The sequence below is a fragment of the Megascapheus bottae genome, chromosome 9 (assembly GCF_031878675.1).
Source record: "Megascapheus bottae isolate mThoBot1 chromosome 9, mThoBot2.hap1, whole genome shotgun sequence".
Classification (NCBI taxonomy): Eukaryota; Metazoa; Chordata; class Mammalia; order Rodentia; family Geomyidae; genus Megascapheus; species Megascapheus bottae.
In genome coordinates this window covers 56,681,513-56,705,290 of record NC_143517.1, presented here as the reverse complement: position 1 = coordinate 56,705,290, position 23,778 = coordinate 56,681,513, and the positions used below count along the sequence as shown (strand labels likewise).

General features: G+C 38.2%; 1 protein-coding gene across 2 annotated transcripts in view; it reads left to right on the top strand.

The window, feature by feature from the left end:
• The first annotated feature begins 4,031 nt into the window (after window positions 1–4,031).
• Window positions 4,032–23,778, top strand: part of Washc5 (WASH complex subunit 5) — a 38,557-nt gene continuing 18,810 nt past the window's right edge. The window contains exons 1-11 of one of the 2 annotated variants that reach the window (XM_090339372.1): window positions 4,032–4,330; window positions 5,574–5,719; window positions 6,996–7,080; window positions 7,932–8,032; window positions 9,953–10,145; window positions 13,011–13,163; window positions 16,170–16,283; window positions 17,778–17,949; window positions 20,573–20,700; window positions 21,689–21,818; window positions 23,082–23,194. In XM_090339372.1, the coding sequence (XP_090195498.1) occupies window positions 4,145–4,330; window positions 5,574–5,719; window positions 6,996–7,080; window positions 7,932–8,032; window positions 9,953–10,145; window positions 13,011–13,163; window positions 16,170–16,283; window positions 17,778–17,949; window positions 20,573–20,700; window positions 21,689–21,818; window positions 23,082–23,194 (1,521 nt within the window). In that variant the 5' untranslated portion in view covers window positions 4,032–4,144. The remainder of the gene's footprint in view (window positions 4,331–5,573; window positions 5,720–6,995; window positions 7,081–7,931; window positions 8,033–9,952; window positions 10,146–13,010; window positions 13,164–16,169; window positions 16,284–17,777; window positions 17,950–20,572; window positions 20,701–21,688; window positions 21,819–23,081; window positions 23,195–23,778) is intronic. The other variant, XM_090339373.1, reaches the window with a different exon arrangement.

Genomic DNA, 23,778 nt, shown 5'->3' with positions numbered 1-23,778 from the left:
AAATAGAAAAATGAGATGTTAACTGGGGTCCTGTAGCTTGAAGTTCAGCAATGAGAAGTACTTAGTAATGTCCACCATAAACTCTAGATCACACATCAGAGCCGCTTGCTGTTTCTGCATTTTTCTGACAGGTTTTCCCTTCATCTCCTTATACTATTTGATTTCATGTCAATTTATAAAACCTCATTAGCATATTCACACAACTTAGCAATCATACTTCACAGTGATAAACAAGATCTCTATACTCAGAGTTACAGGCCTTCCTGAAGCTAAAAACTGGTTCTGGCTTCTTGGAAGTTGAAAAATGATAACTTAACATCAAATAAGAGAAGGGTAACAAAGATGATGACACTGGCCAGGAGTTTAGCCTAATGGTAGAGTGCTTGCCTAGCATGTATGAGGACCTGGGTTCGATTCCTCTGTACCACACTTGTGGCTCAAGTGGTAGAGCTCTAGCCTTGAGAAAGTCCAAAGCCTTGAGTTCAACACCCAGGACTGGCAAAAAAAAAAAAAGATGATGACACAGTGAACAATTGAAATGAGAATATCTGGAAAAAGAAAGAACTAGGAGAAAAGCCATTGGAAACAATGAATGGCATTTTAAATGTTGTAAAAAATTACTATTTTAGTTGGTTCAGTAGCTGGCTACCTGGAAACAAAGGAAGAATTTGAGTTGAGGGCAGACTAGGCAGAAGTTCCCATTTTAAGATTATACTATGAAAGTTAGCTGTGAAGTACAGGTACTATACTACCAAATTCATAATAAGTCTGGGTACATGGCTCAAGTGATGTGAAGGCCCTGACTTCAGTCCTTAGTACTGAACAAAAAAATCATAGTTAGCTGGAAATCAACTTAGGATTCGTTGTTTGTTGAATTGATGAATAGTTGAGATTTAACTCTAAATCTTTTTTTGAGTGATTGGGAAGAAATGCTTAATATGTGGCACATGTTAAACATTTGCATTGCCACTGAGCTACATCCCCAGCTCCTAAATTTTGTTTTATGTAAAATTTATTTTCATAAAGTTTAGTTGTATCATTTCAACATACATTCATCTAGTCCAAGGAAGTCCTTAATTTTTGAGAATCTTCCTTGCTGCCATCTGTTGCCCGCAGGCATCTATGTCACTCACTATACTCTCCATACTGGTTCTGGGAGGACACTACGAAGAGAGGAAAAGGACCTGTCATGCAGCAGTTTTGTTGACTCATCTCTGATTCCAAGGATACTTGGAAGACATGATCTGAGAAGCACAGCTCCAATTTTGATATGTACACTAAACAGTTTCACTCAATGTAATTTTGTTCTTTTTGCTGGGCCCAAAATTGTTTTATTTTCCTTTTTACTAGATTACAGCCTCCCCCTTTGTTCCTACTTCCCCCTGCCATCTCTTCCTTAATGTTCTTCTCTGTTTATATTGCCATATATAGATTCTTATTATTTTATAAAATGGGGTCATCCCACTCATGTTTCTGTATTTTAATTTTCTCACCTCCCCAAATATAGTTCTCAGAAATCCTTCAATTAACTAGTACATCTTGAATTCATTCTTGCTAATGCTACTTAAGTTACATTTGCCTACTCATCAGATGTCTGTGAGGCTGCAGAAGAAAAAAAAAAATCTTGGACCTAGTCTTATGTTGGTGCTTGTATTTCTAGGGGATAAAATCTTAAGAATGATGCTGTTAGAGAGTATTATTGTTTTGTTTGTGTAAATGTTCACTTTGCAAAAAGATTAACAATTCACATTTCACCAGTAATGCACTTTCCCAAGTTCTACCTGAAGCACCTGGAAGAAATATTATTGTTTTAATCATTGCCAACCTAATGTATCTAGTGAGTTGGGGGTACTTACTTTAATTCATAGTTGCTTCAATGCTAGTGACTTATAAATCTGTTTTTATACTTCATCATGTGAATTACTCTTTGTAAATTACCCCCCTTTGTGCTTTTTCCTCACATTTTCTTTATTTTTTATTTTTTTGCCAGTCTTGGGCTTGAGCTTAGGACCTGAGCACTGTCTTTGGACTTTCTCAAGGCTAGAGCTCTACCACTTGAACCTCAGCACCACTTCCGGCTTTTTTCTATGTATGTGGTACTGAGGAATCGAACCCAGGCCTTTGTGCATGCTAGGCAAGCACTCTACCACTAGGCCAAACTCCTGGCCCTTTGTTTACTTTTTGGTTAAGTTGCTAGTTTTTTTGTCATGCACTTACTGTAAGATCCTTGGTAATATGTTTCTACATTTCAAACCCATATTCCAAATTGCAATAGAAAAACATTTAATTGTTAGGTGCTAAATGTCTTTATAGCTTCTGGATTTCCTTCTGTAATCCTGAATTCCTAAAAGCTGCAAGATCATCTAATGTGAGCAGAGAATACCCAAAGGAATACTAAAGGACTTGTATTGACAAGCAAGTATGTGATCCACTATTAGTTTATCTTGTCACTCTCAAGCTTATCGTCACTTTTTCAATGATTTTTTTTCTCTCCAGGGCTTATCTCCCCAGCAGTACTACAGAGAGCTATCAGGAACAAGGTTCACCTCTATGTTATTATTTATATACTTGCCATACAATGATAAATATTGTTGAATTCCTGTTCATTTGCTGTAGTTTTTCACAGCACCAATCATCCTCCACTCTGTTGATTTGGGCATTACATCAGAAACATCTTGAGAGCTTCTTTAAAACTCACATGCTTAAGCTAGATGCCAGTGAACCTATAATCTTAGTTACTCAGGAGGCTGAGATCTGGAGAATTAAGATCTGAGGTCAGCCCACGCAAAAGAAAGGAAGGAAGAGGAGGGGAGGGAAGGGAAGGGAAGAAGAGAAGGAATATCTTCACAATAACCAGCAAAAAATAGGGCTGGCAACATTGTTCAAGTGATGGAGTCCAACTGACTAAGCAAGCCAAACAGGCACAAAGTCCCTGACTTCATCCTGCTAAAAGCACCTTCCTCCTCCAAAAAAATTCATGCTTTATATCTGCTTCTAACCTTATTGACAGAGTCATTTAAGATTCTAGATGATTGTGTTATTCTGCCAAACTTGAGATTGTATGTACTATAAAATGAGTTACTTAAACATCTTTATCTCTAACCTGGCAAAGAGACACTCAGCATTTGATGGTTAGTTGAAGAAGATAGATCTTTGCCTTCAAGAACTTCCAGAAAGAGTGGCTTAACAATTACAATGTTTTGTGTTTAATTAAAAGTGTGCAATTAGCAATAATTGATTCTTATAACAGTACCAGACTTTAGTACTGCATCATGTGAGTCTTTTGAACCAATTTAATATAGTCTTCCTAAATAATTTTTGCACAATTTTGTAGAACCTATATAAATTTGAAAAAAATCATGAATGTGTTTATACCTTAACTTTGTAAGTCCATTGGTAGATAACATCAAGTTAATGTACAGGGGCATGCCTCTGAGCTCTTGTTTCTTGTTTGCAATTATTTGCCAAAATGTGGAGTCATAAGGGATAGCTTATGCAATCAGAAGATATTGGAAAAATAGCTGCCCAATGTCTGCTAACTCAGAGATGAGCAGTGTCATTTTTTTTCTCATAAGTAGAATTGAATAAAAGTCAGAAAGAGGTCAAGAGGTTTAGTCTCTACACTGAAAGCATGAAAAATGGAGACTTAAATTTTGTACAGTGAGCCAGACGCGGTGATTCATCCCTGTAATCCTAGCTACTCAGTAGGCTGAGATCTGAGGATCATAGTTTATAGCCAGCCTGGGCACTAAAGTCCATGAGACTCTTTGTCTCCAATTAACCACTACAAAACCAGAAGTGGCACTGTGACTCAAGGAGTAGGGCAATAGCCTTGAGCTGAAGAGCTGAGGGACAGCGCCCAGGCCCAGAGTTCAAACCCCATGATCAACAAAAAACAAAACAAAAAATAATTGCATAGTGAATTTGAGAGAAAAAAATCATATATGTGCTTTATAAATTATATATATGTGTGTGTACATATATATGTGCATATATAGACATTTACATACTCTTTGTTCTAATATAGATTCTTTAATGGAGTGTCCAGTCCATGTGCACACCTGGTTTTACATGTTGATCTACAGACCCCAGCTCTGAAGCCAGTTCATCATTCCCAGGTGTGGACTGATTGGTCACCCTCATAATGTTGGACTTCCTGGCTGAGAACAACCTCTGTGGCCAAGCAATCCTGAGGATTGTCTCCTGTGGCAATGCCATCATTGCCGAACTACTGAGGCTATCCGAGTTTATTCCTGCTGTGTTCCGGTTGAAAGACCGAGCCGATCAACAGAAGTATGGAGATATCATATTTGATTTCAGCTACTTTAAGGTACTTTCCTCCTGGAACATTTGTATTTTCCTTTCTACAAAACCATGTTTCCACTAGGAACCATGATACCCCAAAAGGTCAAGTCATTTAGGAGAAAGAGGAGAACTTTTGAACCAAATTTACTATCAGCTCTCAACTACAAAAGAAGATGAAGCCATCATATGGAAAACTCTAGCAGATTTTAAAAAGAAAATGTTAACATAATGTATTTCACCTTTAAGTGCCCCTCCGTTGCAAAGGGATTTTCTGTCTAGCCTTCTGTTATTTTCATGACTTTCTGTTGCTCTGCTTTAAATTTCTAATGTATAAGAACATAATACAGGGTCGGGAGTTTGGCCTAATGGGAAAGTGTTTGCCTAGCATGCACAAAGACCTGGGTTCAATTTCCCGGTACCACATACATAGGAAAAGCCAGAAGTGGTGCTGTGGCACAAGTGGTGGAGATCCAGCCTTGAAAAAGCCCAAAGACAGTGCTCAGGCCTGTGCTCAAGCCCAGAAATGGCAAAAAAAAAAAAAAAGAACATAATACAAAGCAGGGCTCGGTGGTTTACGCCTGTAATCCTAGCTACTTAGGAGGTGAGATCTGTGAAGTGGTTCAAAACCAGCCAGCCTGGGCACTAAAGTCCAAGAGACTCTTATTTCCAATTAATCACTATAAAAGGGAAAGAGGGGCTGTGGCTCAGGAAGCTTTGAATTGAAGAGCTCAGGGATGACACCCAGGCCCATGGGTGGGTAGGGCATTAGCCTTGAGCTGAAGAACTCAGGGATGGCACCCAGGCCCAGAGTTCAAGTTCCATGACCCCCCGGCCCCCTGAAAAAAAAGAATGTAATACATATTAAATGACTAGTGGAGAGAGGAAAGGAAGGGCTGTCATTATCCAAAAGGAGATGTATTCTTTACCTGACTTAGGTAATTGTAACCCCTTCATACTTCACCTTATTTTTTTTGCCAGTCCTGGGCTTGAGCTCAGGGCTTGAGCACTGTCCTTGGGTTTTCTCAGGGCTAGAGCTCTACCACTTGAGCCGCAGCACCATTTCTGGCTCTTTACTATGTATGTGGTACCAAGGAATCGAACCAGGGTCTTCATGCATGCTAGGCAAGCACTCTACCACTAGGCCAAACTCCTGGCCCTATACTTTACCTTTGTAATAACAATAAAGAAATAAGTTAAAAGAAAGACTATGTAGAAAATGTTTTCAACAAGTATGCCTTTATTACACATAAATATATTTTTCTTCTTAGGGTCCAGAGTTATGGGAAAGCAAACTGGAAGCAAAACCAGAGCTACAGGATTTAGATGAAGAATTTCGGGAAAACAACATAGAAATTGTGACCCGATTTTACTTAGCATTTCAAAGTGTACACAAATATATCGTAGACTTAAACAGGTATTGATTAATTTACTAACAGCTTATTCTGGTGGTAAATAATGGAGAGGGAAAAGGAACTCATATAGAACATGTCCTTTATTGATTATGCCATGTATAAAGCTAGAGTTCTTAAGTATTTGGTAATTTCATCATAACTTCCTTCTCGTACAATATCATAATAGATTTGGTTTATTCTAAGCCACATGACTTTCACCCCAATGGTTGTGAACCTATTCTAGTATGTTACATGTGAGAACTGAGAAAAAGAAACATTTTTGTAAATTAAGGTCCTTTCAAAAACTTATTACACCCAGGTGTTGTGGCTCACGCCTATAATCCTAGCTACTCAGGAGGCTGAGATCTGAGGATTGCAGTTCAAAGCCAGTCGTGCACTAAAGTCCGTGAGATTCTTATCACCAATTAACCACCAGGAAACAGGAAGTAGCATCATGGCTCAAGGGGTAGGGCAGTAGCCTGGAGCTGAAGAACTCAGGGACAACACCCAGGCCCAGAGTTCAAGTCCCACAACCAACAAAAAAAAAGGAAGCAAAAAAAAAAGCTTATTACACCATGAGTTTGACCTAGTAGTAGCTTACACAGACCTGGGTTTGATTCCTTGGTAACACATACATAGAAAATGTATGGAAATGATGCTATGGCTCAAGTGGTAGACCTCTAACCTTGAGAAAGCCCAAGGACAGCACTCAGGCCCTGAGTTCAAGCCCCAAAACTGGCAAAAAAAAAATTTTATAAAAAGCTTTACTTATTAACCTATTAACAATTCCATTTCTTTTGCTATTATTTCTAAAATACTTACAATTCATAAATCAGAACTAGAGAGTACTCCTTTTACATGACTATTCATAATAATTAACTTCTATCCCCATATCACCATGAATCATGGCTTGTAAGATTCTAAGTTCTTTTTTTTTGTAGGTCATGGGGCTTAAACTCCATCTAGGCCCTGTCCCTGAGCTCTTCAGCTCAAGGCTACCACCCTACCCTTGAGCCAAGCTCCACTTCCTAGAGGTTTTCTAGAGGTTAGTTGGAGATAAGAGTCTGAGGTCCTTTCGTGCCGGGCTGGTTTGAACCTTAATCCTCAGATCTCAGTCTCCTGAGTAGCTAGGATTACAGGCATGAGCCGTCACACATGGCTAAGATTCTAAGTTCTTAAAACAAGAAAACTACAAACTAGTTAAAATCAGAATACCTTGTAATATTTTTCTTTAATTCTTTGCTTTTTAAAAGATGCTGAACTATCCATATAAATCAATAACTTGGATTTTATTTCTAGATATCTAGATGATCTCAATGAAGGTGTTTATATTCAGCAAACGATAGAAACTGTGCTTCTCAATGAAGATGGAAAACAACTCCTAGTAAGTAATAGCAGGCATGTAAAGTAGATCCAAGAAGAGGAAACTGACCTTTTTTTTTTTTCCCCTGTAAGTCACTAGTATATAGAGAACACTATTTAAAGAGAAGCAAGTCAGGTGTTAATGCTATTCTAAACTGCAGCCACCATATCTGATAATTCTATTCTAACCTGTAGCCACCATATCTGAGGCTGGAAAATAGTAAACCAATGAATAAATGACTGTGGATGTTATGAGCTTTTTCATTATAAGAATTCTGTCTTCTGGGCTGGGAGTTCAGCCTAGAGGTAGAGGGCTTGCCTAGCATGCCCTAAAACCCGGGTTCAATTCCTTGGTACCATATACATAGAAAAAAAGCTGGAAGTGGTGTTGATGCTCAAGTGGTAGAGCTCTAGCCTTGAGGAAATTCAAGGATAGTGCTCAGGCCCTGAGCTCAAGCCCAGGACTGGCAAAAAAAAAAAAAAAAGAATTCTGTCTTCTTTACATGTTGCATCCTAGACATCTAGCCTGGTACATCACACATAAAGACACTTAAGAAATGTTTATTAAATATATGAATGACCTTATGATGAAGTAGTCATAAATATTGGGATTTCATTTTTCCTATCCCAAGCAAAATACCTAAAACAGGCCAACTGAAAGATAACCACTATAATTTAACATGTATTTGGGGTAAATTTTCAGTGGCCATTCTGCAAAGAAATTAAGGATCCTTTGTAGAAAACCTGTTTCTAGGAAACGTATGCTTTTAGGAAAAATGGGACCAAGATGACCTTTTTAACCATTCATTGTTAACTTCACTCCATACAAATATGTACTTCTATGAATTTGATCATTGTCTTTTCTCTTTCTAGTGTGAAGCACTGTATTTATATGGAGTTATGCTGCTGGTCATCGACCAGAAGATTGACGGGGAAGTCAGAGAGAGAATGCTAGTTTCGTACTATCGATACAGGTATCCCGACTGCTCAGCTGCCCTAAGCACTTCCACACTCGGTTTGGTGGAAAGTAGTATAGGCTCCTGTACTACCATAACTCATTTTTTTTAAGGAATCTGAATTTTTTTGCCTTGAATGTAGATTTTAAAGAGTTTTGGAAGTCAAACAAATACTCTTTTTTAAGAAACATTTTGAATATGATTCCTTGACAGCATAAAAATTGAAATGAGCTTTCTGTTGTCATTTTCATGATAAAGACTGAAAACTTTTCATTCAAGATCAGACTAACAGTGGATTCTCACTCATTGTTACATAAACCCAAAAGCAGATATCAGTATCTCATGCTGTATGTGTCTGTATAGAACCGTTGAGTGTTCAGGAAGTATGGGCTTAAATAAGAGCCAACTTTTTAAAAATTTCAGTACTCAGTATAAAGTTTTCTGTCTGTTTAGTGAAGAAGTGAAAACCTGATTTTTTTTTTTTAATTCAAGTCTGAAATAAATTCAGGGAAGAAACAGTCAAAAAAGAAAATGTTACTGTATGACCTTAAGATAATGTGAGGAGTAAAATGAACATTTTCAAACTTTAAGTTTGGGCCCAATAGAAAGCAGAAGAGGCATAGCCTCAACAGAAAAGGATTGTTTGAGGACAATGTTCTTAGCAACACTAGCTATTGCTGTCTCTTAAGCTGTAAATTAACCTCAGGCTTATGGACTCGCCTGCTGGCTCTCAGCTTCATTGCATGTGAAGGAAGTATCTACTATTGTACATCATTTTCAGTGCTTTGACTAAAAGTTATTGTGTCATCCATATTTTTTTAAAAAATAAAACGAGTGGCCTTGCCTGCATTTCTAGAAATACCTGGAAAAATCAAAAGCAATAAATAAGAAAGAAGGAAAAAGAAAAACTTATTATTAGCCCCATCAAATCAGACTTTGTCCCTTTGAGTACAAATTCCATTAGGAGGTAAACACCCAAGAAAACTGGACAATTACCAGATCTGAAGTAAAGGAGAGTCTTATGTCATCAAATATGAGGCCATCTCAAGTTGACAATTGTTTGAGTTCATTTCTCTCAAGGCTTACTTTTTCACCCTGAAAATCACAAATATTTTTTGTTAGATCACTATAGAAGGTGCAGCTTGGGGCTGGGAGTTTGGCCTAGTAGTAGAGTGCTTGCCTAGCATGCATGAAGACCCGGGTTCAATTCCTCGGTACCACATACATAGAAAAAAGCCAGAAATGGTGCTGAGGCTCAAGTGGTAGAGCTCCAGCCTTGAGAAAGTTCAAGGACAGTACTCAGGCTCTGAGCTCAAGCCCCAGGACTGGCAAAAGAAAAAAGAAGAAAAGGTGCAGCTTATGAAAGGAAAACTAACTAGTTAATATATTTCCACTTTAAATTGCTATAATTTAAAATGTTTTTTTAGTTGTGAAATGTTTGTTCAATTTCACATTGTTTATCTATAATCCTGAAATCCAAAGAGCTCTAAAAAAATATACATAGATAAATGCTTATATACACATATCTCATTTAGCAGCTAAATCTAAACCTACTACCACTTACAGAGTCAAACTTACTCAGAACAGCTAAGTAGGTAAGCTAAATTTTACTCTAGAATCATAAATGTACATTGATCTGGGGATAGAGCTTTACCCCTGCTGAAATATTGTATTATATGTGATCTAAATATTATATTACCTTGTAAAGTTTGGAAAATGCTAAGTTTTCAAACAAACACAGCCCAAGGATTTAGGGAAATGGATGCTGGACTTTGGACTAGAACCAGTATCTGTCTTTTAAATGGGCTTTTAAATATATAATGAACTTTAAAGATACAAATGGTCAAATCTAATTGAAGTTCTCCACTTTTTTCTACTTCTGAGTTTCTAATACATCTGGTTTCTTTGGTTCTTTACTCCCATGTGACCATGACTTAGTGCGGCTCGGTCTTCTGCTGATTCAAATATGGATGATATTTGTAAGCTTCTACGGAGTACAGGTTATTCTAGCCAACCAGGAGCCAAGAGACCACCCAACTATCCCGAGAGCTATTTCCAGAGGGTACCTATCAATGAAACCTTCATCAGCATGGTCATCGGCCGACTGAGATCTGATGATATTTACAATCAGGTAGGAATTAAATCTATTAGGACCTTATTAGTTTAAAGACCTAGTTCACTTTTCTCCTCATTATCCCTTTCCCTCAAAGTGTAAAAAATATAGTGAGAAAAAATGACATAGAAATGAGACTTGAGCAATTAGAAAGAGGCATTCTTTTAATCATTCAGGAAATTGTTATTGAGTATGTGTTAGATGCCCATTCATGTATAAAGTGCTAGGGATTTATTACTAAAAAAGGCAGGCTATAGAACCTAAATGTAATGAGCATGTAGCTTAGGAAAATAGATGCCTAGTGAAGGATTACAGGAAAACCAAGTTGAGTGTTGTCTAAGGGGAAGCCCAAGCTGCCAGTAGAGCATATAGCTAGGTAGGAAGACTGCCGAGGTAAGGGAGCCACAGGATAGTCCAGAGATAGTGAAGGCCTACACAGGACTGGAAGTGCCTACAGCATCTTAAGTTACTTTTAGCTTCCTCACTAATTTGTGCATCATTCACTTAGTGAGAAGAATACTAAAGAGAGTTACCATTTGATTTCATTGTTATGAAAATGACATTTTTTGTGGTACTATAACAGAATAAAGAATTGGTCCTATGGTAACTATAGGCATCATATATCATATATACAGAACATACATAATCTGTATGGAACTTTAGGCAACTTAGTCAGTCTTTTGTGTGTATATGATAAGCATAAATAAAACTCTTATACCAGGTCTTCATAGTATTTGTTGCCATTCAGACTCTGTTACTCCAGCCATTTGTTAGCATCTAAGGAAATATACTTACATTTCCTCCAGTTGAAAAGGCAGCTGTTGAATTGGGTTAGGAATTGGAATGATGAATTAGGTGGGAATTCAGAATTTCAGAACAGTAAGTTGAGCTTATCAGGTTTAGGGAGTTCTCTGTGATAGGGAAGACACAAAATAGTTCCATACGAGATTCAAAGTCAGGACTTTTCTTTCTTTTTTTTTTCCCTGCTGTACATCAACCTTTATAATAATGATTTCAAATAAAATCACAAGGAAAAAGGAATTCTGTGTTCCTTTACAAATAGGGCTGCGTTGGGAATGGGGTGTCATTTGCCTTTTGGCCCAAACTATCCCCCCAGACACAAATCAATAGCAGCACCCATTTCACCAGACCCACATAGCAGCCTTGGCTAGCTGGAGAGGAACCTCCTCTTCTCTCTGAAGCAACGGCCGTGGCCAAGTTGGGGATATTTTTCTCATTTTGCCTATCATCTGTGGGTGCTGGTAATGCAGAAGTAGTAGCAGGTGCACCCCCCGTGGCAAAGCAGGTGGTCCCCACATCTCCTGGGGAGGTATTGGGATCTTTAGCCCTCGGCCTCTGCCATATTAGAATCTTAAGTAACAAATCGCCAGTGTGGGTGCATTCCTGGCTCCTATTTTGTTTTGTGGGGCGGTTGCAGTCTTTGATAAAGATTGGGGTGTCACGGCTTCTTGTTACCGAAAAGAAAAAAAGGTTTTTGGTGGAGTAGTGTATCTTTGGTCACCAGGAATCTGGTGTCTCCTAGAAGTGTCATTCTCATCATGCCTTCATGATTTCTGTCTTTTTGTTGGTGGTGGTTGTGGTGCCTGAACTTGGGTCTGGTGCTGTCCCTGAGCTCTTCTGTCCAAGGCTAGCACTCTGCCACTTTGAGCCATACAGCCACTTCCAATTTTCTGGTTATTCATTGGAAATCAGAGTCTCACAGACTTTCCTGCCTGGGCTGGCTTTGAACCACAATCCACAAATCTCAGTCTCCTAAGTAGCTAGGATTACAGGTTGTAAGCCATTGGCACTTGGCTGGTATCTTTTTCAACCCTCCCCCTTTTTTTGGTGCCAGTCCTGGGGCTTGAACTCAGGGACTGAGCTTTTACATTCAAGTTTTGTGCTCTATCACTTCTATCACTTGAGCTGTAGCTCCACTTTTGCCATTTTAGTGATTGTAATCAGACTTTTCATTTTTTTTTTTTTTTTTTTTTTTTTGCTGGGACTGGCTTTGAACTGTGATCCTCAGATTTCAGCCTCCTATCAGCTGGGATGACAGGAGTGAGCCACCAGTAAGGACTTTTCTTTCTTAAGGACCAAAAAAAAAAATCTCACTTTGTAGCATAGGCTGGCTTCAGATTCACTGTGTATCTCAGGCTGGCCCAGAGCCCTAAAACTCCCTGCCTTGACTATAGGAATGTCCTTCCATGCCAAACTCCTTCTCTTTTTTTTTTCTTTCATTGTTTCTTTCTTTCTTTCTTACTTTTTTTTGCCAGTCCCAGTGCTTGAACTCAGAGCCTGAGCACTGTCCTTGGACTTTCTCAAGGCTAGAGCACTACCACTTGAGCCTCAGCACCACTACCGGCTTTTTTCTATGTATGTGTACCAAGGAATCGAACCCAGATCTTCCTGCATGCGAGACAAGCACTCTACCTTTAGGCTAAAAACTCCCAGAACCTCTTTTTCCTTTTTTTTTTTTTTTTGCCAGTCCTGGGGCTTGAACTCAGGACCTAAGCACTGTCCTTGGGTTTTTCCTCAAAGCTAGCACTCTGCCACTTGAGCCACATTACCACTTCTGGCTTTTTCTATGTATATTGTACAATGGAATCGAACCTGGGTCTTTGTGCATGCTAGGCAAGCACTCTACCACTAGGCCAAACTCCCAGTCCTCTTTTTCCTTTTTTAAGATAAATAAAATTGCAGCAAAGTGAGGGACTGAAGTAACATAGTGAGGAAGTCAGTGTTTACCAAAACCAAAACCTGAGAATTGCTTCCCAGTGCTAGGATGCTGACCGATGATGGGCTCTGGAAAACTATTATACCCTAGAACAAATCGTTAAATTTAACCTGTGAACATTCATTGTTATCAATGCTGCATTGCAGGTCTCAGCTTATCCTCTGCCAGAACATCGCAGCACTGCCCTGGCAACTCAAGCTGCCATGCTGTATGTGATTCTCTACTTTGATCCTTCCATTCTTCACACTCATCAAGCAAAAATGAGAGAAATTGTAGATAAATACTTTCCAGATAATTGGGCAAGTACTGCTGGTTTGTTTGTTTTCTACTAAATGTGTTGCAGAATTATTTTGGCCATTAACCCACAGGTTATATACTCTTGTAAATAATGGGGCAAAGAAATCACTTAAGCAAGATTACTTTGTATATTGAGAATTTATAAGTCATAACATGAAGGACTAAATCCAGTCAGTAAAATCTTTTGACAAACACAATAGGACTGTCCTTGAATGGATACTCTCAGAGTAAAACCACGTACTGAAAGATATCTTGCTTTAACTACCACCAACAGGATGCAGTGACTGCAGTGGCTCATGCCTGTAATCCTAGCTACTCAGGAGGCTGAGATCTGAGGATCCCGGTTCAGAGTCAGCCGAGACACTAAAGTCCATGAGACTCTTATCTCCAGTAAACCACTAAAAGACCAGAAATGGCACTATGGCTCAAGAAGTAGAGTGGTAGCCTTGTGCTGAAGAGCTCAGGGACAACACCCAGGCCCAGAGGTAGGGTGGTAGCCCTGAACTGAAGAGCTCAGTGACAGTGCCCAGGCCCAGAGTTCAAGCTCCAGGACGGACCAACTGACCCCCCACACACATCCCCCACAAAAAAAAAAAAAAAAAGATTACAACCAAGTTAAAGGGTTGTTTTGTCGGTGTGGGACATGAACTCTGGGCCCGCATGTTGTGCCTGAGCTCTTCAGCGTAAGGCTACTGCCCCACCTCTTGAGCCACAGCAAGCCACTTCCAGTTTTCTGGTGTTAACTGGAGATATGAGTCTCATGGTCATGCCTGGGCTGGATTTGAACCTGATCCTCAATTCTCAGACTCCTGAGTAGCTAAGATTACAGGCAAGAGCCACCATGCCCAGCTGTTGTTACTGTTTTTTTAGTCTAAGCTATTTTTTTTAAATCTAAGCTAGCAAAATTCATCTGATTTACCAGTTTTTGCATAGGAATCCCCTTTATGATAAGTTTTATCTGCAAGATGATTGTGATGGGTTCATTAAGGTTTACATTACCTAAAGGATAAATATATAGTAACTTTTAAGCTTTGTTTCACTTAAAAATACTATTTATTAAAGAAACACTACTGTATCTAATGTAAACTGTTTTTTCTGCACTGAGGTTTTATCCAACTTGAATTAATTGTACTATATTCTCAGCAGATTTTTTTTTCTGTTTCCTGCTACTGAATTATAGTTATTGAATCACATTAACTACTATTATGAGGGACTGTTAATTTACTGGCAGTATGAGAAAAACCTACAGTTAAAAGAAAATGATTCCTAACCACCTATAAATCATACTTGCTAGCTTGGAATTGAGCAGCCAATTACAAAACAGTAATAGACTTGCTTTATGTTTCTAAGTTCTATAAAAAGTCTTAACCCATAATACTGTGAACGTATTTTGTAGTAAGAAAGATTGAAGCTGGGGTACGTGGTTACATGCCTGTAATACTAGCTACTCAGGAGGCTAAGGTCTGAGGATCAAGTTTCAAAGCCAGGCAGGGGCACTACAAAGCCTGAGACTCTTATCTCCACTTAATCACTAGAAAACTGAAAGTGTTCAGATTTATCAATTTTAGCTGGACGTAGTGGCTCACACATGTAATCCTAACTTCTCAGGAGGATATGATCTGAGGATCATGGTTTGAAGCCAGTCTGGACAGGAAATTCTGTGAGACTCTCATCTCCAGTAAACTACTAAAAAAAAAAAAAAAAAAAAAACCAGAAGTGGAGCTGTGGCTCAAGTGGTAGAGTACTGTCCTTGAACAAAAAGTTCCGAGACAGTGTCCAAACATTAAGCTTAAGAGGATGTTGAAAAAAGTAGAGTAAAAGGAAGTCAGTAATAAGTGCATGAGCAGAAGTTTGCTGAATCAAAGATAAAGGAAAAGAGAGACTATAACTGGAAACTACTTTTTCTAATGTTCTAAAAATAGCTATTTAGTGAAACTGGTAAGAATGTTCACATGCAAAGTTAAAAGTATTAAGATTGGAAGAAAAAGACAACATGCAATGATGTTTAAGTTGTAAGAAAACCTATTATATTTGAAAACTCAGAAGAAAAGGATAATTTTGTTACCAATTTTGACTCAGAAATAAAAAGAAACAACTAGAATAAGAATCATTAAAGAAAGAAAAGCGATGATCATTTCTCACCACCAGTCAGCTCCCATCAAAGGTGGGGGTGGGGTGGGGAAGGAGAACAAGGACTTAAGGACACAGGATTTCACAAGCAAAGTTTTAGCAAACCTTCATGGAGTACATTTGAAGTAGATGTGTGAAGAACTTCAACAGTACTCCTTTATTTCCTTTAGTCTGGGGATTCTCAAAAACATGAATCAGAGGTCCTTGAGAAATTCTGGTCAGTAAGAGGCGAACTGTTTTCATTCTGTCCTTTTCATTCTCATTCTCTCCTAAACATTAGTTGCATCTCCAGATGAAAAAGAAGGGTATATCTGAATGTAGAAACTTGTTCATCCAACTGTCTCAGTTAAGCCGTATTATTTTAAAATATTGTAAACCCTTGCCATTCTACTTACAAAATATTTTGGAAAATTTGGTTTGTTTTTATTTTAAAAATATTTAGGATAGCATGGGTATGTGTGTATTATGTTAAATAATTTAACATATTTTTTAATTTCTGTTTTTCTGTGTAATATGATATTGTTGATTTTTTTTAAGTTCTTAAAAGTCCTTGAAGAGAACAAAGAATAAAAATATTTAGGCAGAGCTCTAGTTAATTACTGCTTTTCTCTTCCCTTTTATTTTTCTTCATCCACGGATTTCATCAGCAATTTAAATGAAAATCCATATTCCATTTATTTTTCCATAAATAGCAGACTGTGACTCCTGTTCCAAAGTGCTCAATGAAAAAGAATTCTTACCTCTTTATTTAGAAAAATATTCATTTCTCATTGGTGTAATATTTAAACTGGAGAGAGTAGGCAATATCGTTTTCATTTTATTTTTCCAACTCCTTGCCCTGACGTGAATAGATAACGAATGAATGTCTTCTCTTCTAGGTTATTAGTATTTACATGGGGATCACAGTTAATCTTGCTGATGCTTGGGAACCTTATAAAGCTGCAAAAACTGCTTTAAACAATACTCTGGACCTTTCAAACGTGAGAGAACAGGTAGGTTTGGACTAATCAGAGATCCTCTAATGGCAGGCCTAGTTTACAAAGTAGGAAACAAGGAAACTTCCCAAGGACTTTAGAGAATATCCACATAGACATATTAGTTCATGACTAGGAGAAGGTAAAATGCATACATTACAGTCAGATAGGTAATTATAGGTTTTTTAAGTTAAGAGATATGAATTGGAGGCTCCAGTTCTAAAGAAAATTCTCTGCTCTAAGCTGAGTCTGTGTGGCATGGCCCCAAATGACTTTGTTTATCCTTGCTTGAAGACTATGCCTTATGGTCAGGGTTTATTTCATTAGTTGCTGTAATTAATATGTTTTTCTCAGGATGAACACTGAAGGTTGTATTATATTAATATTCTGTCACTATAATTTAAAATCATTTCTGATAAGCTATTTAACTTATTGAAGCAATAAGACTATGAATACTCATTAACAAGTTAAATGGCTTTATTCTCTTGCTGATAAGAAGACCAGGAAGAAGGAAGTGTGAGAAACAGAAGAACAAAAGTAAATGATTGAGGTGTATGCTTGCTTTTTCTGAATGGTTGTATTCCTCAGGCTTACTATCTAAGTTAATCAATTTACAATGTAATGAAGCCATATTGATTCCAACAACTTGGTCATGTTTTATTCAAATAAGTGGGATTCCATAAATAATACACAAAATAATTTCGTTGTTGGCATGCCTTCTAAAAATATATTAGAGATCATGGCATATCCATACTTACAGAGCATTACTTTTTTTATCACTAAAACTCCTATTCCACAGTTACGTATTTTTATTTGTAACATTTTAAGACACTGCTTGTCAGTTTTAAGTAACTTGACTAGCTTAATGATGCTTAGCATAGGAGTTTTGCTTTTGTAAAGCAGAATAACCAAATTTCTAAAAGGCTAGTTTGAAAATTCTATTGTGATACACCGAGTCATATTTTTTTTGTTAAGCTTCTTATACCCATAGAAGTCTCATTTTTAGCATGTCTGCCGTCTTCTGCCTCCGCTGTTAACAAGTGACAGCAAGAACAGGCAGCGTTTGTCCTTATGCTTCTTTCCCTCCAGATCTCCATCTGCCATTGAAAGAAGCCCACAGTCCAAACTTGTCCTGGAGCCTTAGTCCATATGTATGTATCTCACAGAAATATTATTAGAAGAGAAAGGAAAGAAAAGAAGGAAGGAAGGGAAGAAAGAATGCTATTGTTTTGCAAGGGATTGACTTGAAATGTAATTTATTTTCTATTATTGTTATTTTTTGTGTGATGGTATTGGGGCTTTGAACTTGGGGCCCCTTGCGCTCCTAGATGGCACTCTATAATTGAGCCACACCTTCACTTTTGGCTTTTTGCTGGTTAAATTGAAATAAGAGTCTTGTGAATTTGTTTGTTCAGGCTGCCTTCAGTAACTAGGATTATAGATGTGCGCCACCTGTGCCTAGTGATAAATAATTTTTTAGTGTAATTCTAGTTTGTGTTTTAACTTTCTAAGGCTAGCAGATATGCCACTGTCAGAGAAAGAGTGCATGCCCAAGTGCAGCAGTTTCTAAAAGAAGGTTACTTAAGGGAAGAGATGGTCCTGGATAATATTCCACGGCTGCTGAACTGCCTGCGAGACTGCAACGTTGCCATCCGGTGGCTGATGCTTCACACTGCTGACTCAGGTAACACATCAACAGCAGTCACCTGAAGAAATCCATGCAGAGGCTTTCAGGATTCAGACAGGCCCTTCTTTCATCACTTCTTGTTCTTTCACTAAAAGATCTGCCCACACCAGATTGTTTCATAGCCTCTCTCCCCTAGGGAACATGGTAAAATGTACACATTTTATTTTCAGTCTCACCACTCTTCCAGTTGAGTTCTTCACAATCTTCTTAACTGCTTCAGTTTCTTCCACCCCAGAGTAGTCTACAATGAAAATAGCAGTTGGACTTCCTTGCCCTTCAGCTCTGAAAATGTGTGCAATTTCTCCTCCACCTTCTCTCCAGTTCTTTCTCACAAGTGCCACTTTCCATCATTTCTCTTGTTGGCCTAGATTCATGTACAGTTTACCCATAGTGCGAATATTATGACCAAAGGTTTTAATCCTCTCATTGATCTGCTGTTAAATAGCTGAATTTATCTGTTTATAAATTCCAGTTCCAATGTCAGGATTTTACTGTGATGACTCAGCTTAAATCTTCCCTGCCAGAGCCTTCCGTTTATTTACATGCATATAAGCAATGCAACCCCTCACTTTAGCCTAACGTAAAACCAGCTGTGGTTTTTATAGTGATCAGCCTCAGCTTCAGGCTCTCCCTGACTGAACCTAACAGGCAAGGCCTGTGTTTGGGGACAGTCTCCTGGATTTCCACTCATGCCAAGGAAACCTCAGCATGCCAGAGGTCTGGGTTTCTATCTTCAGCTCCATCTGTTTTCCATGTTAGTGCTGGCAGTTGTCAGACCTGATTGCACAAGAATATGATTCACCAGAAGCAAATGATTTGCCTCTCTGGGTGTGAGTCAGTCATGGGGAAAGTGACTACTTATTTAGCCATGGTGGTGTGGCAAGTCATAGTGTGTAGATTCTCTTACTGCCTCCTATTGGCACTCTAGAGGCCTTTCCCCTAGGTTCAGGCTGCTTCTGCATATCCTGGCAGCTGTAGGGGGACACACGTTGAGCAGCACTGGGTGAGTACACACTATTTGGCTGCTGAAGCCTGGACCTGAGGCTACCACAGTTCTAGGATCCATTCCTGAGCTTTTCTGGGCCAGAATTTTCTAGGAACCAAGAGGAGAGAGATGATCAATCTCTAAGAAGATTAAAATCAACTCTGATTGTACCAAGGATGTCAATGTTAATGTTCATGGAAATATTAGACTGTTTGCCTGTCACCTGGGTTATAACCCCTAGACAAAAATGAAAGCAAATTGATACTGGATTTCCTACTTAATTAGAATTAATATAAAGGCTTGAAGGAGTTACTTTTTCATTTGCATGTTTTGTTTTAAGTTAGTTATACAAATACAAAACTAAAACTTTTCTCTTACTGTATTCAGTATTAATGATTTTCAATATATTTTCCCCCCAGAAGATCCTGGAAAATGCACAAGAAATGAGAACTCTGCAATTTCCCATGAAAACTGAGCCATTTCTCTACTTTGTCATGAATCTTTTTCTGGTTGAGGAGTAACTTAGAAATTGATACATAAAACAGCTTCTGTTGGTTCACAGTAACTGAAGCATCAGATACTCCATGAAGCAGGGCATGGTGGCTCATGCCTGTAAATCTAGTTACTCAGGAGGCTGAGATCTGAGAGTTGCCATTCAAAGCCAACCTGTGCACTGAAGAACATAAGCCTCTTATCTCCAATTAACAACTAGAAAACCTGGGGCTGAGGCTCAAGGGGTAGGATGGTAGCATTGAGCTGAAGAACTCCGGGATAATGCCCCAGGCCCAAGAGTAGGGCGGAAGCCTTGAGATGAAGAGTTCAGGGACTTCGCCCAGGCCCAGAATTCAAACCCCGTGACCCACAAAAAGAAATACTCCACGATACATGATCTTACAACATGGTCCATGTGTGTGTGTGTGTGTGTAGCTGAGCTGCTAAAGACATGATCCGTGTGTGTGTGTGTGTGTGTGTGTGTATGACTACTGTAGACCTTGTCTCCTGTTCAGCTGGGAATGTGACTCTCAGTGGAGTTACACAGGGCCCACTGAACTCCCCAGATTTATGAGAAATGTTACCAACCAGACAAGCTTGTTCAATTGTGCTTCCAGGGTACTTGTTAGGGATTGATCATGCAAGTAGTATCTGCCTGACAAGTACCAAAGCATTCAGCAAACCATATTTTTCATGTAAGAATCAAGCCTTCCTATCAGTTCTCAAAATAGTTCAATTTCTTCCCCCAAAACAAGTTCTCTATGCTAACTAACAGCCAACCTTAGAAACAGGGTACCAATCATAAGGTCTTCATGACCACAACTAAAAAGTATGGGTCAGTGTTTAAACCCAAAGCGCCATATTGAAGACAGGGTTAAGCCAACCCTAAAATAGTTAGAAACTTTAGAAATACAACCCATCAGCTTATTATTTTTATTCAACAGTGCAGTGGGAAATGGCATTACATGTCAAATTCAAATGGGATCCATAGTTCAAATGTCCTTAATAGTATAGACATGCTCTGTTTTACCCTGCTGTTGTTACATTGTGCCTAAAACTTTCAAATGTTCGAAATGAATAATTCATGTATTTCATAAATATTCTCTGGTTACTTGGTAAATGAATAACTCTTCCTATTTCTAGCTTGCGACCCAAATAACAAACGCCTTCGTCAAATCAAAGACCAGATTCTGACAGACTGTAGGTACAATCCCAAGATACTCTTCCAGTTGCTGTTGGATACTGCACAGTTTGAGTTTATACTCAAAGAGGTAAAAATATTGAATCACCAGAGTTTTAGTGGTTTTTTTGTATGTGTGTGTTTTAAATATAATTTTTAAATGACAAGATTAGAGCTAGGTGTCAGTGGTTCACACCTATAGCTACTTAGGTGGCTGAAATCTGAGGATCATGGTTCAAAGCCAAACGAGGTCAGGAATGTCTGTGAGACGCTTATCTCCAATTAGCCATCCAAAGGCCAGAAGTAGAGCTGTGGCTCAAGTGGCAGAGTGCCAGACTTCACAGATGCTACAGCATCCTACCCAACCTTGATTCACTTCATTGCAAGTGGAATCACTTTACTATTCCTTTCTCTATTGTATTATGACACCGATGAGTTTCTTAAGGGAACAAAAGCAGTATTTATATACATATTTTTCTCATAAGAGCACATTGAAATAAATCTTATATTTTTCTGTTTTATTTTTTCATTAGAAATAAGTATATTTTTAAAAATGTGTCTTATGGAAGAAAAGCAACAGTAACCTTGAGTTATACCATTTTTTCCCTGGTTTATGTCTTCATAGAGTTACAGAGCATTAACAAGCAGAATTATTATAGAATATAAAAAGAAAGAAGGTCTGTAGGCAATTTAGCTCATTCCACATGACTAATTAAATTATTCCAAGATTCATCACCAAAATGGACCAATGACTGGTAATCACAAATTGAATCTCATATTAAAATGCTGATTCCTGAACCTTCCCAAGACTTTCTGAACCAAATCTCTAGGAGTTGACCTTGAGAATTAAAAACCTTCAAGGCCTCCAGTTATGCTTATGTCTTAGAGGAGGTCATATTAGAGCCTTGTCCCTAGTTTTGTGTATCATATCAATGCTTGAGCGATAGCATCAGAATTAATATTAATTTTCAGTACATATTTTTATAGTACATTATTTCATGTTAGCGTCTTTTTGCAAACTATCTGATCTGGATTTTTTTTTCTTGTAAGAACATAACTTTTTCCTGTTTCTTCACCAGATGTTCAAGCAGATGCTTTCAGAAAAGCAAACCAAGTGGGAGCATTATAAGAAGGAGGGCTCTGAGCGGATGACTGAGCTTGCCGATGTCTTTTCAGGAGTAAAGCCCCTGACCAGAGTAGAGAAAAATGGTAATTGAGGAAGAAGTATTGGTGTGTTTAAAATGTATGTGCAAACTATTTGAAACTTTAGAAACTGGCCAAAGGAGAAAGTCCTGTGCCTTCATCCTTGTATGCTATGATGTCATCCTCCTGTGGCATTGGAACTTTAGTCTGGGATACTGCTAGATGTGTGCTGCCTTGGGTAATGATCGCATTCATTCTGGGCTTTAGGTTCCCTAGCTTACCTTTGAAATACAAAGTTTGGCCAAATCATAGGTTTCTATAACTGATTTACATATCGTTTTAAAGAATCTTAATCTGTCCCTGTCCTCATGGGATGAAAAACTGATTTGGGAAAGGGAAAACAAGATATATAACTCTATGACCTTCCTAGGATGTGTCACTTAAGAATATTAATGACTACTAACAGATCACATTCAGATTGTCTTCTAATCCTGCTTAAGTCTTGCTCACCAATACATCTGCCATCCAGTGGCAGCAAGGCAGACCTGCAAACTGTTAAATCTATTTTACTTTAATAAAATTAATCCTGCTTCTTTTAGAAAATTTTATCATAGAAAAATTGTGACATAGCTTCAACTTTTTATAGATAAAACCTCCCAAAATATAGTTCTGACAAGCTGTTTGGGTTTGTTTTTTTTTTTGGTGGGGGTGGTGTTAATTTGTTTGTTTGCTTTTTAGTTATTTTCTTTAAGTAGTTGTAAAAATGGATTTCAGTCCATCAAATTAATGGATATATGGCTCAAGTGGTAAAGTATCTTCTTAGAAAGCAAAGGTCTTGATTGCCAACTCTAGTACCACACAAAAAAAGAATCTTAAGCTGTTTTTAAAGCTTAATGTTTTTGTCGTGGTGATCAAATTCATTTCTGATAAAGCTATTTTTAACTTTTCAAAAAAATAGCTGTACCACCTTTAGTCAATAAGAGCTTGTGATTATTGTATTCTAGATTTTGTTGGTTTATTTAATGCTCTCTGATTGATCTAAAATGTATCTTCAAAGTGTTTTATTATTTGTGTTGGAAAAAATTAGCCAGTTGATTACAAGTATTGCAGACTAAACTATTCATGCAGAAAGTTTAATCTGTATTATAAGAGTACATGCACCAAACACTTCATTGCTAGTGTTTAGAAATTTTCCAGGATCAATGTTAAGCACCTAGTAAAAGCTTTATGAGAAATAGATTTGTATAAGATAATTTAATTAAATCCAAAGCCACTTTTACATGAATTCTGGATTTTATTTGTCTTTTTTTGTTGTTTCTATATTAATAGAAAATCTCCAAGCTTGGTTCAGAGAGATTTCAAAACAAATATTGTCTTTAAATTATGATGATTCTACAGCTGCGGGCAGAAAAACTGTACAGTTAATACAGGCTTTGGAAGAGGTAAGAGATTTTTCAAGTTACAGTTCTTGAACAGTGAAATCATACCTGACCCTTCTAACCATTTATTCATAAAAGTACATGAAAGCCGGGTGCTGGTGGCTCACACCTGTAATTCTAGGTATTCAGAAAGCTGAGAGGCAGGCTCCAGTGGCTCACACCTATAATACTAGCTACTCAGAAAGCAGAGATCCAAGAATCAAGGTTCAAAGCAAGCCTAGTCAGGAAGGCCCATGAGACTCTTATCTCCAATAAACTACTCAGGAAAAGCCGGTAGTGGCACTGTGGCTCAAGTAGTAGAGCACTAGCCTTGAGTACAGAGAGGTTCACAGCGCTCAGACTCTGAGTTCAAGGCCCAGGACCAATAAAAACAAAAAAAAGAAAACTGAAATCTCAGAATTGAGGTTCAAATTTGCATGATTCTTTTTTGTGTGCGTGGCTCATGGGGCTTGAACTCTGGGCCTGGGTGCTGTTCTGAGTTCTTCAGCTCAAGGCTACCTCCCTACCCCTGGGCCCTGAGTGTATTTTATGAACTCTTTAGCTTCAGGCTACTGCCCTACCCCTTGAGCCATAGCCCCACTTTCTCT